The sequence below is a fragment of the Dreissena polymorpha genome, chromosome 9, assembly GCF_020536995.1.
Source record: "Dreissena polymorpha isolate Duluth1 chromosome 9, UMN_Dpol_1.0, whole genome shotgun sequence".
NCBI classification, from domain to species: Eukaryota; Metazoa; Mollusca; class Bivalvia; order Myida; family Dreissenidae; genus Dreissena; species Dreissena polymorpha.
The window spans coordinates 22989963-23005988 of NC_068363.1; the positions used below are offsets into that span (position 1 = coordinate 22989963).

Genomic DNA, 16026 nt, shown 5'->3' on the forward strand with positions numbered 1-16026 from the left:
TATTTTCCTCCTTATTCTGTGTGTGTCGTCAAATTTAAGATTGTCATTGCAAAAGAGGTCACATTTTTCATCATTCTTCATGAAAATTGCTCCAATGTTTATCTTGAAAAATATCGAAGCTGAGTTTGAACCTTGTCATGTGCTTTAAAAAAAAACAGCCACGGTGATATCTCAGAAATATCTTGTGATCACTATATAGGCAACACGTATAGGCAACATATAACTCAATCTTGACACAACTTTGTCAGATTGTAAATCTTGAAATTATAATGCCGATTTATATTCTAAGTAATGTGCTTAAACTATGTCAGCAGGTCAAAATTATTGTAATAACTTTAGATGTCACATTTGTAACTAAAATTTTGATGATACTTGGTCGGAATGTTTATCTTGACAATATCTAGGACAAGTAAGAATCTGATTAGCATTCATCCAAAAATTAGAATCTTAGAAAAACCTTGTTATCACTGTAAAGCCTACATTTAAAAATTTGATGAGACTTGGAAAAAGTTTTAACATGATTTAGCTTTTTTCAGTAGTCAGTTTTAATGTATATCATTGAAAAAGTGTTGCTTTTACCAGGTTATTATTTAAAAAATTCAGATTATTGTAAGTGCCGAAACATGGTAAAAAAAATGATATTTATTTATTCTATTTTTGAAGGACCGTCTAACCATCCCACACAAGCTATTGCTAACAAACTTGAAAAACAAAATTTATTAATTTGTTTTATGTCTTTACAAATGTTCAATAAATTGTGGAAAATATACCTCAACTCAGAATCATCTATAAAGTATGACTTCTTTACAACATAAGCGATCAATATGTTTCAATGATGGTCCTCTTCCACTTACAATATGACTATATGACCTTGACCTTATTGAATATGAACAATATCCCCATGATGGCTTATGTTATACTGTCAAGCACTCTAATAGTCGAGCGGGCTGTCCTCTGACAGCTCTGGTTTAAACATGAGCCGACTGCTGAGTATTTGTAAGAAGCATGCGCCCATTTGTTAGTAATATATTTAAATAAGTATGGTTCAATGATAATTTCCAAATGTTCAGAACAAATATTCTAACTGCAGGTAATTCTGCTAAGTTTGAACATGGGTCATGTCACGATGATGTGGAATCAAAATTAAAGAAAACAAAGCCTTTGAACACTCTAGAGGCCACATGTAAAGTTCAATCTTCATGAAGATTGTTTATGATGTAAAAAATTAGCTTCATGGTAAAAAGCATATGCTACTACTTCTAATACTTATAATTAATATGTAACGTTTTGATTTCAGAACTGATCGAACGTACGAAGAAGCTTTACAGGGACACCTTAAATCACGTACCCATATCTCCATTAAATGACTACAAACATGAAAAATTAGGAGATGTTTATATGCCGCCGAAAATTGTTAAAATGTCCGAGGACAAAGGTGTTTTTAAGAAAACAGACGAACAGGTTACGCAGTACAAGGGTGTGTTTTTAACAGATGACAAGGTTAATCGACGAATATTTCTTCAAGGTGAGGCGGGGTCTGGAAAAACTACATTCTTATCCAAGTTAGCCCTGGACTGGTGTGGAGAACCGCATGATATTAGTGCATCTGATAACAGTTCACTTTTCTTTAGTGATATCGACGTTTTGCAAAGCTTTGTGTTTGTTTTCCATATTACATTGAGAAATTCGGTAAAACAATTTGACGTATATACTTTGATTAAACAACAAATAATAGACTCGATTTACTCTCAGGAAGACCGTGAGAAGGCGTACAAACTAGTGAATGAGATCATGAAACGTGAACAATGCTTGATACTACTTGATGGTCTAGATGAGTGGACCGGACCAGGAGATCATCACAACCTACCAGAATTGGTAGTAGATCACAGCGAATGTGTGATGTTATTTTCAACACGACCTTGGAAATTGGCTGTAGTAAAAATTACGCATTTGAACAGATACACGTCGGTGCAATTGGAAGGAGTAAACAAGCCATTTGAGCTCAGCAGATTAATCCTGGGCTGCTTGGTAGCTAAGGATGATCTTGAATTAAAATGCTCAGCATTTAAGCATTACATAGCAAAACAGAAGCTCGACAATTTACTGTCATCACCCATGATGCTCTCTGCAATTGTTTGCTCATTTGCAGAGGGAATAGAACTCAAAGGCTCTAAGTGTGAAATATACATCCTCTTACTGGAGAGTCTTTTTAAGAAAGCGAACAGTGAAATGCGTACATTTGAACAGTCTTCCTCTCCTTGCTTCAGAGGTACTCAATACATACAGCCAAATATAGATACCCTGAATCGCCTAGCCGAATTAGCATTTCATTTGTTGTTTGTAAATACAAAGGAAAATTCACTAGTGTTTAGTATAAGCGAATTAAGACAATTTAAGTTGGATGAACAAGAGCAAATGAAATTTGCATTACAATCCGGAATTTTGTCGTCAGCACGAAAGGCTGCCTTACTGCGACCGTCGTCTTCATTTTCGTTTATCCACTTGAGCATGCAAGAATTCCTCGCTGCTTATCATATTTCCCGCAAAACCGATCTCGTTGATGGTGTTATTTCTGTTTATCTTAACCGCCAAAGGGAAGCATATCGCGACATATCACAGGTGTTTATATTCCTGTGTGGACTAGATGTAAGGTATGCGGAAAAGCTATCAAGCATGATGGATGAACGCAATGCTTTGAGTTCTTACCACTGCCATGCTTTGAGTTCTTACGGCTGGTTAAACTTGTTTGACTTTCAAACAATCATACTGGCAGGACACAGAGAAGCTGTTGCAAACGGACATAATGAAACTTTCCTTAGACTAAGTACCTTCATTTTCGATCAGCGAACATACGTTAACGACCTTCATAGGATTTGGACAAATAACACGGCAAATGTCATTTCCTTGGAGATTGGCACCGGGAAATATACTTTTGAAAACAAACTAATGTCACCTGCAAATGACAAGTCTGCATCTCGTATAAAGATGGACCTATCATCGTGTCCCAAGCTGAAAAGGTTAGTCCTGTGTGGAGGCGTACAGAGAGACGGCATATTGTTGAAAGGTAATTATACCATAAAAGTTATTGTTTGTAAAGTGAATTCGGTGTATGTAATGAACAAGGTACATGCACTGCTCCAATGGTATTACACTGCTCACAATGTATCAGGTTTCCTGAGGTGTTTTGCAGTGTGTCGTTTTATTGGGCAATTTAGTGTAAGCATTATAACAATATTGTTCCAGTACATTAAATACTCATACAACACATGTTACGGCATTAGTCCAAATGTGAAAAAAATACAGTTTTTAATTTCTATTCGAAACAAAATCAAAAACGAAGGAAAGTTTCATCAATTTCCAAAATCGCATACCGGTAATCGTGAATGAACATAATCACGGCGTGGAATCATTGCGACCATAACGCTCGTGTTATGTGCGTAAAATGTCGCAATGCAGCTTCCGTTGTGGTGGCAATTTCGAAAAATGGATGCAAACGGTGAGTACGATTTCGTTTTTTACGTTTCCCGAAGATATACGAACCTTAATTTAAAATTCGGGGAATGCTATTCGATACGAATATTAATATTGTTTACTATTCTGGCAAAATTCCTGAGAAAAAACAGATATCCTAACCTCAAGGACTTTACAAAGGTTGGGTCATGTGTTTCTGACAATGAATAAGTCGCATATTTTTACGATATTATTATACTTTTGTACAGAAAATCTCATTTTATATTCGTTTTTTTTTATAATAACTATGCTCGGCTATAAAAAAAATAGCGTAACCTCTGCTGCAAAGAAGGCGTTGTACCCGTTGTTTTGAAAATGTTATGGTCGCGAGCACATGTTGTGGTTGCAATATATTGTTGTGATCCTGATGTGAAGTAAAACAGAAGGATAATTGAGTCTGTATATCTGTCTCTTTGTCTGTCTGGGTCTGTCTGTCCGTCTGTCTGTCTTTCTCTGTGTATGTCTGTCTGTCCCTCTGTCTGTCCGTCTGTCCTTGTCCTTACGTCAGTCAGTCCGATTGTTTACTCAATCTAAATTTGATCCAGACTGGCTCATTTTCGAAATCTGGTGCTGGTTACTTGAGGAATCACTCTGCATTTAAATTAGGTACATAAATTGTTAAATATGGAAAGCCGATAACCAAATCCCTTAAATTGCTGTTCATCATTTAGTATGGTTTTGAATTTCCGTGCTCATCTCTATGTGAAGTCGAATTGCAGTTTAAACATTCTAATATTTAAAACGCGCTTGATTAAAGAGTTATTTACATTATTAACAAACAAAAAATAAATATTTACTGCTGTATTTTATGTAGGCTCAATGTGACAGATTTTCAGGAGACAAACGAGGCGTTTAAAGTTTACATCACCATATTGTTATACCAGGTAAAGATGAATTACCTCATTGCCAAATCTTTTTTTACACGGGACAGTTTTACTTTGTTACTAACGTTATTATCGGAATTAAAAATCCAATTTAAATACGGAGTAGGTTCTTTACTTGATAAATGCACATGAAGATAATATTGATTACCTATGTCGATTTATTTGTTTACGTGATTATGATTGCCATGCGAATGAATATATTAAAATTCATTTTTAAAGACGTAGAACAGTTCCATGGCCCGAGTCTAGAGTTCTCAAATGCAAATAGGTTTGCCCTCCGCCCGTCCGTCTTTCTGTCCGTCCTTCCGCACAACTTTATAATGTGGTACACCATTAAGTATAAACCGGGTTCTCTTATGAAATTTGGCGTGCATAAATAGAAATTAAACATTTCACCAAAACTGGACCCTGCGATAACTGTAATGCATTAAATGTACTTAAAAAGCCTGGTAAATCACATTTGTTGTTAATCAAGGGCGATATATTTATATGCTGTCTCGTCCTGATTTAATATTTTCTTGCTAAACTGTCACGCTATATACTAATAACGAGTTGGTATATTTCAGGTCGCAACATGGTTATCCCGTAATTAAACAGACGCCAAAAGTTCTTCTGTAAGTTCTGTGGAAAGATTTTTAGTGCAAAAGACATAGTCTCGTTTTATATAAAAAAACTTCTATGAACAATCAACTCGCAACTAGTTTTGTCTTCTCTGCGGTAAAAAAACATTAGCACAGTTTTAACATGAAAAGACATCAACGCGCGTACACTTGAACAAACGGCCTCATTCGAGTTTGGTATGCAACAAACTCTTCGCTTGCAGGCGAGACATTAATGAACATATGAGCCATTCTCATGGTAATGGAAAAAAACAAGTGTGAAAATTGTTGCAATGAGTATGCGTACTCACGAAGTATTGAACGACACGTGGCTGTGTGTGGCAGACAAAAACCACAAGTCATATGTGAACAGTGCAACAAGAAATTCCGATCCAAATGACCTTTATCTAACCATATGAGAGCGAAACACACCAATCACAAATTCGTTTGTGAGCGATGTGGCTAATATTTTGAATGGCAATCAAGCCATTAAGGCATATGTAAACTGTCCACAAAGAAGACATGGATTTGCAAGTCGAAATTGTCAAAACGTCAGTTTCGTAAATGTTTTTCTGTAGGCATAACAGTCACAAAATATAGGCTTAAACAGTTCAAACAAACAACAATTGTCTCGCAAATAATATGACCATGCCACTTTAATTAATTTTATCAAAGAAACGATGTTAAATTGTTTAAATATTGTTGTTATTTTTTTGTTTTATGGTATTTTAAAAGTCATACATTTCTTAAACTATTAGATTATGGGCAATTTCAAAAAATACATTCCAATCGATTAAATGTTATCCAACATATTTTGCATTTGCTTAATTTTAAACACAATTGTCGGTGTGTTTGTACAACTGTGTAAAACATTATAGCTATATTTTTATTTTATTCCATTTACAATATGTTCTTACAAACTACTAGTAAACTGTTTTAAATCTCAAACCATAAATATGTTTTGTTTTTTTGTTTTCTTAGACATGTAAGTACGTGTAGTTTTTTCTGTTTTCATTCATGTAACAATGAAAGTATTTGATTGCCTGAATTTAACCATTTCTTAGTTTAAAGGCGGATAAAACTTTCTGTGAAGTAACAGAAATTAAGATCAAGCTAAAATTCTCGTAACAATATGTTTGAAAGCCTTTTGTGTTGCAATATTTGTATGTTTATTTTATTCGTTTAATAATTCAATATGATACTGTTTTGAATATTCATATGCGTGTTTCTATAGAAGAGCAACATACCGTAACTAAGCATCGTGTTGTATCAATCCTAGAGATTGATATAAAGGTACAATTATAAAAAAATACAATTCGTTGTAACAGTTTTATCAAAGAGCATGTTGGGAATGAAATGAACCCAACGAGCTGTTTGATTGTATTTGTGTTACGCCTACAGTGTATGTATGTTTTAATTACGTTTATATTTTAATGTATGTTTTGATATGCTTCATTATATATTTTATACGTAATTATAGACAATTTGTTTGTTTTTGTTTTACTTTAAACTGCATAAACTATAATGTTATTGTGATAATAGAATATGTTTTAGATTAAACTGTATAACATATTATGCTAGTATGCTCAATAATTTTACTTCTTTGCCCTCTGATATTTGATTAAATTATAACTTAAAAAATTTAAATGTACATATCAAAATGCAATTCAAGGTTGAAATTTGACCACACTCATGTATTAGGTTTTCTTGTTTCCGATAACATTGTCAAAATTAGGGAAGGTAGGTCGGCGAAACTTTTTTTCATTCGACTTTTTACCTGTGCAAGTTATTTCCAACTTCGCAGTCTTCTAAATATGTTTGCAACATTAATTCTATAAAATTCAAATATGGCACAGTCGTAATTTTGATAACAATAATCAAATTAAACAAACAATGTATTTTTCGCTGTGAACTTGATTTCAAATGACCAAACAAATAATGTGTCGGTACGAAAAAGTAGGATTCGTCGGGTAAGTGGAAAACAAACAAATCTTTGGACCTAAGTTACATACTTAAAATGGTTTCAAAAAGAAATGTTTCATGTTCCTGTACTTTGAAGAAAACAAATATAGAAAAGAGAGTAACACCCATTGTAGAGAAAACTTCTTTTAAGCGTCATGAATTTAAAAACAAATAACAAGACACATAATATTAATGAAAGTATATTTAATAAAATCTAATTCTGCGTATAACTATGGTCCATTTCACATAAAATAAAGGTATTTTAACCGTTATGTACCTAGTTTGAAAATAAAATGATCCTTTCTTCATAATAGTGTAATAATAAAAGGATCGACCAGGCTCACGTGAGGGTAGATATGCAACTATACATTTGCTTTAAATAATAAACACGTTTTTAAAGTAAGTTGTTTACCCTCAAGATGCTTTTTCAAACGTTCTTTTAAAATTAACACATATGGACTATGAAATGTTTAACAGTTGCACCTACACATATCATTAATTTTCATGGAAAAAAACGTTTAGATGACAGTCTCTTTTCTTCTTTGATTTTATAACCGAAATGTGGGCTGTCCCCCTCTCAAGGAACCGTCACTGCTCGGCCTGTACAACTTCTCTCATGTATTCACACGCGCACAATCATTTTTCTCGAAAAAGTGAAATGTTACAATAATCGTTTTCCACCACCCTTTTTAACAGGCGTACTGGTATTTAACGTCCGTTTTAAAGATGTTTTTCCACGGACTTTTGTATTGTAAGAAATCCGTTTGATACTATATAGGAACAATCCTTTCGTTCGGCTTTCCTTGAAAATTTCCATCTGAAATAAAAAATGCAATAGTAAAATAATGTTTACTATGAGTGGTCGTAAAGCGAGGTTTCCGTGCAACATATTTGTATAATATTACCAACTTTTATTCTTGTTACACTGCTGCCCTCACGTTTTTTCTTGTTTAAGCTACTTCACATCAGGACCACAACAATATATTGCGACCACAACATGTGCACGCGACCACAGCATTTACACAACAACGGGTACAACGCCTTCATTTCAGCAGAGGTAACGATATTTTTTTGTAACCGAGCATAGTTATTAAAAAACGAATTTAACATGGGATTTTCTGTACCAAAATATAATAATATCGTAAAAATATTCGACTTGTTAATTGTCAACATCACATGAACCAACCTTTGTAAAGTCCTTGAGGTTAGGATATCGGATTTTTCTCAAGATTTTTTTACAAAATAGTAAACAATATTAATATTCGTAATGAATAGCATTCCCCGATTTTTAAATTAAGATCCATATGTCTTCGGAAAACGTAAACCACAAAATCGTACTCACCGTTTGCATCCATTTTTCGAAATCGCCACCACAACGGAAGCTGCTTTGCGACATTTTACGCACATAACACGCGCGTTATGGTCGCAATGATTCCACCCCGTGATAATTATCAATCAAAATCGATTTATTGTGTGTACCCACAAGGACCTAGAAAGATTAATTAAGATTAAATAAAACATATCGATCAATTTTATATACATCAGGGATATTATAAGAGCAGTTTATCAGTATGCATATCAAAGTCTTGAATGGCTCAAGTGGACAATGGTAGGTTATAAGGGCAGTATATCAGTATGCATATCAAAGTCTTGAATGGCTCAAGTGGACCATGGTTGGCTACATAATGTATAAGAGCAGTATATCATTATGCATATCAAAGTGTTGAATGGCTCAAATGGACCGAGGCTGGTTATAAGGCAGTATATCATTATGCATATCAAAGTCTTGAATGGCTCAAGTGGACCGTAGTTGGTTATAAGAACAGTATATCATTATGCATATTAAAGTCTTGAATGGCGCGAGTGGACCGGGGCTGGTTATAAGGCAGTATATCATTATGCATATCAAAGTCTTGAATGGCGCATGTGGACCATGGCTGGTTATAAGGCAGTATATCATTATGCATATCAAAGTCTTGAATGGCCAGGGTTTTTTTTTACTAAGAAAGTGACGCCGATATTCGGCGTCTTCCCCTACCAGAATTTTTTCCCTCAAAATACAATTTCCCCACCAAAAATATCATTTTTCACTAAATTATAATATTTTCTCTCAAAGAAATGTTTATTTTTCCTTTGGGCATTCGACAATTATCCAATTTGCACCATGTACAACGATCTCGCTCTCTCTCTCTCTCTCTCTCCAGACGAACACAAAAAATCTGGGAATCCCAGTTATTCTAAATATAGCTCTTAAATTACGTCATGTAAACTGGGCAACTAATCGTAATAATCATGTGACTATTTTACTGGATACCGGTCTTGCGCGAGAAGGGTGTTTCGTCAATTTATTACCGGAAACCAGTTGAATTTTCATCCGGGATATGTGCAAGCCAAGATATAAACGTGAAAACAGAAAAAAAATGTCTCACAATTGGCGTTCTTACACAAACAAAATAAAACATTCGGACTCGGAAGATACTGAACGCATCGAGGCATTTTCTAAGAAAGAATCATCGAAAACCGTTATAACCCAGCAGGATTCTGAGGTAATCAACATCGAACATTGTGAAAGTGAAAGTAGACAATCGGCAGCTGCCGCTCCTTTCCCTTCCAATACTGTAGCAGATCAAGATCGTCAACCCATTCATCATGAAATTGAAATCACAAAATTGACATCGTCCCCCGGCCCCAGTACAGAAATATAGTTGAAAACATTTCCCATTATCAAGATCTACACCCATCTATTAAGAACTTTGACTTTAATACGTGTTAAATGTGTTTAAGAACAAAAAGGACAGAGACAAGCCTCTTTTAATGAGTTATAGACATTGAAATGAACAGTTTTTATTTTTTCCCCTAATTTGTCTCTTTCGCACTCTTTTTTCCCCTGTCACCCAGCGTCCAGCGTCTTCCCCTTTCTCTAAAAAAAACCCCTGATGGCTCAAATGGACCGAGGCTGGTTATAGACCGTTCCATAATTTAGTCATTACATAATTATCTCCCCTGAATTCTCTCCGCGTCCGCCATTACACTGCTGCTTTACAATCGGTAACATATATAAGAGAGCACCGATTATTCAACGGATGAATTTCTTTCTAAATTCTAAGGCCGTCATTACATGGTCTTGGTTGTCTTGGAAAACTAACACATTGACACATTAAAAAAAAGCATTTAATTAAATTAAATGCAATATTTTTCATTTGATTATTTGCATCAATCTTTAAATCGTGTATGCCTTTGCATTCCAGTGTTTAATTGCCCCTTTGTTCTGCATTATCCGATAATCTCGTTTTGATCAGATATTGTCCAGACTTAACTAACCACATGGTGTCATAAACCACACTGGGTGGCAGATGACAATCTGGTCATTAAACACAATTGATGATGCCACCATGTCTCATCTTCCTGGTAGTATTAAGCAGTCATTTGGTAAGATAATTTACCTCCGACATACTTAACAGTTGCGTAAATAAGATATGTTACATATTTTACAAATTAAAAGTTATGTCCAATATAGAATATCGGAAAGTGTACACCTTAAAGATGAATGTAGGTAAAAATGCCAGAGGTAAAAATGCCATAGGTAAAAATGCCAGAGGTAAAAATGCCATAGGTAAAAATGCCAGATGTAAAGTGGTAAAAATGCCATAGGTAAAAATGCCATAGGTAAAAATGCCAGACGTTATATAGTAAAACAGATTTGTGAGCAATGCTTTTTAAGGATAATGAGTATTGTACGGAAACAATTTTTTATTTGAACTTGTTCAAGTGTCTTACTAATACATTTAGACTGTAATTTTGTTGTTTTGTGCTTTATTCATTCTGTTAATTGGTTGGGATTTTTTGTTTCTTTGATGAATCGGTCATTAAAGGAAACTTGTTAAATTCATTGTAAAAGCTATTGGATTTTTATTGATGTAATGGAATCTTTAGATTTTTAAAGATAATAAATTATTAAACTATTAAAGCAATAAACAAGCAGGGTTTTGATGGTGATTATGTTTACATTGATTATTAAATGAGGCATGTATTGATACGTCTTGCTAATTACAGCATTTAAACTTAGAGCCGATAATATAAAGATTTTTAGAGAGTAAATTTTCCCCCCACAACTTAAATTTTGTACATAACATCTAACTGTATTTTTTTCTTTATCAATTGCGGATTTTAAAAATTCACTTAACTTTGTTAAAACAGAAAGAGCTTTCTCTTACATCATACATTCTCACAAGTAATATGTTTGTACAAAATGCATAAACATATTATTGGTGTTATTTTGATGCATGTGTATTGTGTATTTATTATTATGGTTGTTTGATGTTTAGCTATATATGCTTATGTCGCAAATAAACTCGCTGTTCTGTTCTGTTAATTTTATAATATTGGGATTTATTGTGCTCGAATCAAAGTCAGGGGAAGTCTACACTGTGTATTAGCAACCTGCTGTGTTGATCACTTTCTTAGGGTTACTAGATTTACCGAAAGCGCGCGCTTTCGGTATCGGGATACCGAAAGCGCATTGGATATATGCGTTACGTATACAATTGCATGAGAATTAGGAACAAACTGTTAATATAAAATAGGGTTACTAGATTTACCGAAAGCGCGCGCTTTCGGTATTGGGATACCGAAAGCGCAATGGCATTACCGAAAGCGCATTGGATATATGCGTTACGTATACAATAGTAGGAGAATTAGGAACAAACTGTTAATATAAAATGTTTCTTGCCACATATTTAAATGTTTATTTATTTGAAATTTATTGAAATGCATACACGTTATTTGATTTATAAATCTTGTTCCATCATGTTATTATTTACTTCAGTTGAAATTATGTATTTAATGAAAACGCTTTGAATATTTTTTAGTTGTCTTTAATATAATTTCGAACTTCCAGAAATAACACATCGTTTTGGTTATCAGTTAGTTCTGGGATACCATATACTAGTTTGTTTGCATTAAGAATGTGGTATGGACGAATTTTGGTAAAAAGCACGATACCTTGCTCGGAGAAAAGAGGACATTTGAAGAAGAAGTGATCTACGTCCTCGACATGACTATTACACGCGCATTTTGGATAGTCACGTTTGTGGTTTAAATGTGGATCGGAATTTAAGTCGCTACAGTGGTTTCTTAGCCGAGCATGTAGAATGTGTTGCTTTCGTTCGCCAACTAGGAAATACGAAGGAACTGTAGGAGGATTGCACTTCCGCTTTACTGCACTTTTAAAACTAGAAAGCGTTGGTAGAGACCTTGTTCCGATGTCAAGGTCGTTCCATAATTTAACCCATTTCATGCGGCATACGAACCGATTCGTACGTACCCATTTCATTCGGGATACGAATAGACCGGTATGTGTTACTGACAGTAGGGAAACCCTGTGTATATGTCGGTAAACGTCGTAAAACGTCATAAAAACATGTGCAAAAATTACCCAGAAACAACTTCCTTTGAGCATGCGCAGATAAATCAAAACAAAGCGCAATTTTTGAATAACAAGGAAGTGAATTTTGCAGAGTATTTCTAAAGCGATTTTGACAGTTTTTTTTTTAATTTTCGTCATGGCTGATTCTACGGACATGGATAGCGATGGAAGCGACATTGAGGTCGATTTAAATAACGAATTTGACACAAATACGAGTAATTTGAATGAAGAAAATGGTGAAGATGGCTTCGAATGTCAACAAAGAACTGACGACGAATGGTTTCGTGGCTTTTTTTAATCGGATGGTGAACATGACGAGTTTGAAGGCTTCGACGTCGAATGGAAGACTTCCAACTTTGACGAACGAAACGAGAGAACGTACAGTGAAATAGGTGGTTCAACGTTTGTTCACCCTGAAGATGCCCTGCCACATAATTATTTTGAACTGATCTGGGGTCAGGACTTGTGGCAGCATATGGTTACAGAGACCAACCGCTATGCTGAGCAAGAGCGGACACGAAACCCACCACCACCATTTGCTCCTCGTTGGGTTCCAGTAGACATTCCAGCCATGAAGGCTTTCATCGGACTCTGTTTTTGTATGGGAGTTCTTCGTCTTCCATCAAGAAATGACTACTGGAGGGTAAAGAAGCGTATGTTTCGTACTGCCTTCAACACCATCATGCCTCGGGACAAATTCAATCTGATCTGGCGCTACCTTCACCTGACAAACAACGATGCCCCACCTCCTGCCAGACCAGACAAACTTAAAAAGATAAGGTGGTTTTTGAACTATCTGAATGACAAATTCAAGGCAATGTACACCCCCTACAAACATGTTACTGTGGATGAAAGTATGGTAAAGTTCAAGGGGCGTCTGGGCTTTCGTCAGTACATGCCATTGAGTGGGGAATAAAAGTGTGGACATTGGCGGAGAGCGAAACTGGCTACATCCACCAGTTCCAAGTCTACACTGGAAAGGAAGAGAATCAGGAGAAGGGCCTATCACACAGAGTGGTGACAGACCTGATCGGCCATCTGAACCACACTAACATTAGAGTTTTTATGGACAATTATTACACGAGTCCGGCCCTTCTCACAGATCTGCACATGCGCGGTGTGTACGCCTGTGGCACAGTGCGCAACAACAGGAAGGGCTTACCAACTGCACTGTTGCCAAGGAATGTTATGCTGGACAAACACGAGTTCCTGGTGGCCCAGAAAGATGAACTTTCTTGTTGCATTTGGCAGGACACAAAGTGTGTCATGGTCCTGTCAAACTTTCACAGTCCTAATGACATGGGAACTGTCAACCGACGATCTGGTAACCCAACACAACAATCTGTGGAAGTTCCCAAAATGCTTGCGGATTACCAGAAGTTCATGAAGGGAGTCGACTTGTCGGACCAGATGATTGGATATCATATCATCAACCATAGATCAAGGAAGTGGTGGCGGCGGCTGTTCTTCCACTTCATGATGGGCAGTGCTTTGAATGCGTACATCATTGCAAAGGACTCAAATCCAGAGACAGTCGGGCGTGAATGGCCAAACATCCAGGACTTCGTTGAAGACCTTGCGGATGGCCTGATTGGCGATTACTGTGCTGGGAAGGATGCGCCAATCCTGGACACAGCCAGACCAGCTCGTGTTCACACGATGGAGCGGTTGTTTGAAAAAGAGAAGGTGTGTGTTGAATGTCGCGCGAAGGCAAACCGTGGCGAACGTGTTGGTACTTCAAAGTTTGGTTGCGTTGAATGCAATGTGCCGGTACACCACCAGTGCTTTCCGGCACACATAAACAGGGCTAATAAATTGTGAGTGACAAACTTGTAAAACAAACAGTTGACCAAGTTAGAAGATCAGTAATACTGTAAATATCAGTAATTATGTAAATAAGATAATTGTATTTTCAGTGAAAATGTTGTGAATGATTGTTGTGTGGAATGCACACTGTATTTAAAATGGTATTTTCAGTGAAAATGTTGTGTATGATAGTTATGTGGAATGAACATTGTTTTCATTTTTTATTTCAATGTAAATTTCTTTGTATAGTAAGTCTGGACATCTGTGGACCGTCATTTTGGTACATACCTGAAAATATACAAGAAAACAATTTTAGTAAATATTGGAATATTTCTTATGTAACCTGAACCAGTTGCAGTAATTTCATTGTATTTTGTCATGATATTTATTATATATTTAAATGTTAAGACCGTATAGTTATTTGTTGTCTTGATTTTTTTTCTTGAAAATAAACAGAGTTTGTATCTTTTCATTAATTTTATTTCCTTATTTTATAGTAATATCATTATTATTAAGCATTAGATTTTAGATCAATTCAATACCTTTCATAAAATGTATGGTTTGCTAAAGATTACATCAATAATAAATATAAAATTCATAATTCAGTAGCATACTGTGTTGGTATTTTTCACTGTCAATGACACAGAATTATTTTGGCAATTTGTGCGCGTTTCCCATTGTATAGTATAATAATCATAACTTTGGTATTTGTTGGAATATTTTAATGATTTTTTCACTGTTATAAAGTGTATAAAATTTAGAATAATTATTACATTGATATATGCACATTTTGAACATTGCATCATATTGATTTATTTAGTTGAAAATGTTTAAACTATTGTTTCTTTATGATTTTAGTTTTATTTGCCAATTTTACAGCCTAATATTTTGATTAATTCTGGACATAATTAAATAAAAAATATACTGCTGGATTCAGAATTTTCTCTTCTTTCTAAAAATGTATACATATATAGGCTTTAAGTCCATAATAAATGTGCTACTGATCTTTATCATACATGACCCTCAAATGTCTGGCATGGCTTATCAGTTATTGATCAGGTCTCAGATCTTGGGGATATCTTATCTGGAAGGGGGGCAGAATGAAATGGGTTAAGAGACGTGGGAATAGTTGAATTTGAGTAAATCGCAAGTCTGCGGGCAATTGTTGCATAGTCGCCACGATTACGTTAGAAGTAAGGAATGTTGTCTGTTGTGACTGAGAACCGATATCCAATCACCAAACGAGAGTTGCATCCTTTTTTTCACTTGATAACCCAACAATGATATTCAGTTGCAAAGCAAGTATCAAAAATACACTAGCATCGCGTCAAGTCTTCTAAGAAAAGCCACGTCCTCCTTGTTTACCAAACTTCAAATTAAAAATAAAACGCTCTTTCGAAATAATGAAAAATGTTTAAATTCACACTTAAAGTTTTAGTAATTTTGCATCAATCATTTACTTATTTGTGCCAGTGCATCCTGCACGACATTGCCTAATTTATCATTCGTTGTTTTGCTTTGAGGTTAGAAGCCTGCACGAGATTACGACATTGTCTAAGTAATCATTCATGGTTTCGTTTTGTGGTAGGAAGCCTGACAAATGATGTGCGGTAGTCGGGCGTATCTGTTTCTCACTGTCACTGATTTGATTTATTAAAGTTGCACATTTTACATTTCATTACTATTCTTGGAACATAACGTTTTGTTATTGAAATTTACGAAACGCTTTACGAAAAAAACAAAAACCGGACACGTGTAAACTGTTTGGTAAAATGACGATTTTCAAAATAATTATCATATATGCAAAAAATAATGTATGCATTATATTGAAACAAGCGAA

At 35.2% G+C, this 16026-nt stretch overlaps 1 protein-coding gene across 1 annotated transcript in view; it reads left to right on the forward strand.

Annotated features, from left to right (window-relative positions):
• Positions 1–15683, forward strand: part of LOC127845914 (uncharacterized) — a 58414-nt gene extending 42731 nt beyond the window's left edge. Inside the window, exons 5-8 of the mRNA XM_052377092.1 lie at positions 1298–2269; positions 12800–13023; positions 13236–14066; positions 15660–15683. Of these exons, the coding sequence (XP_052233052.1) occupies positions 1298–2269; positions 12800–13023; positions 13236–14066; positions 15660–15683 (2051 nt within the window). The remainder of the gene's footprint in view (positions 1–1297; positions 2270–12799; positions 13024–13235; positions 14067–15659) is intronic.
• Positions 15684–16026: the final 343 nt, after the last annotated feature.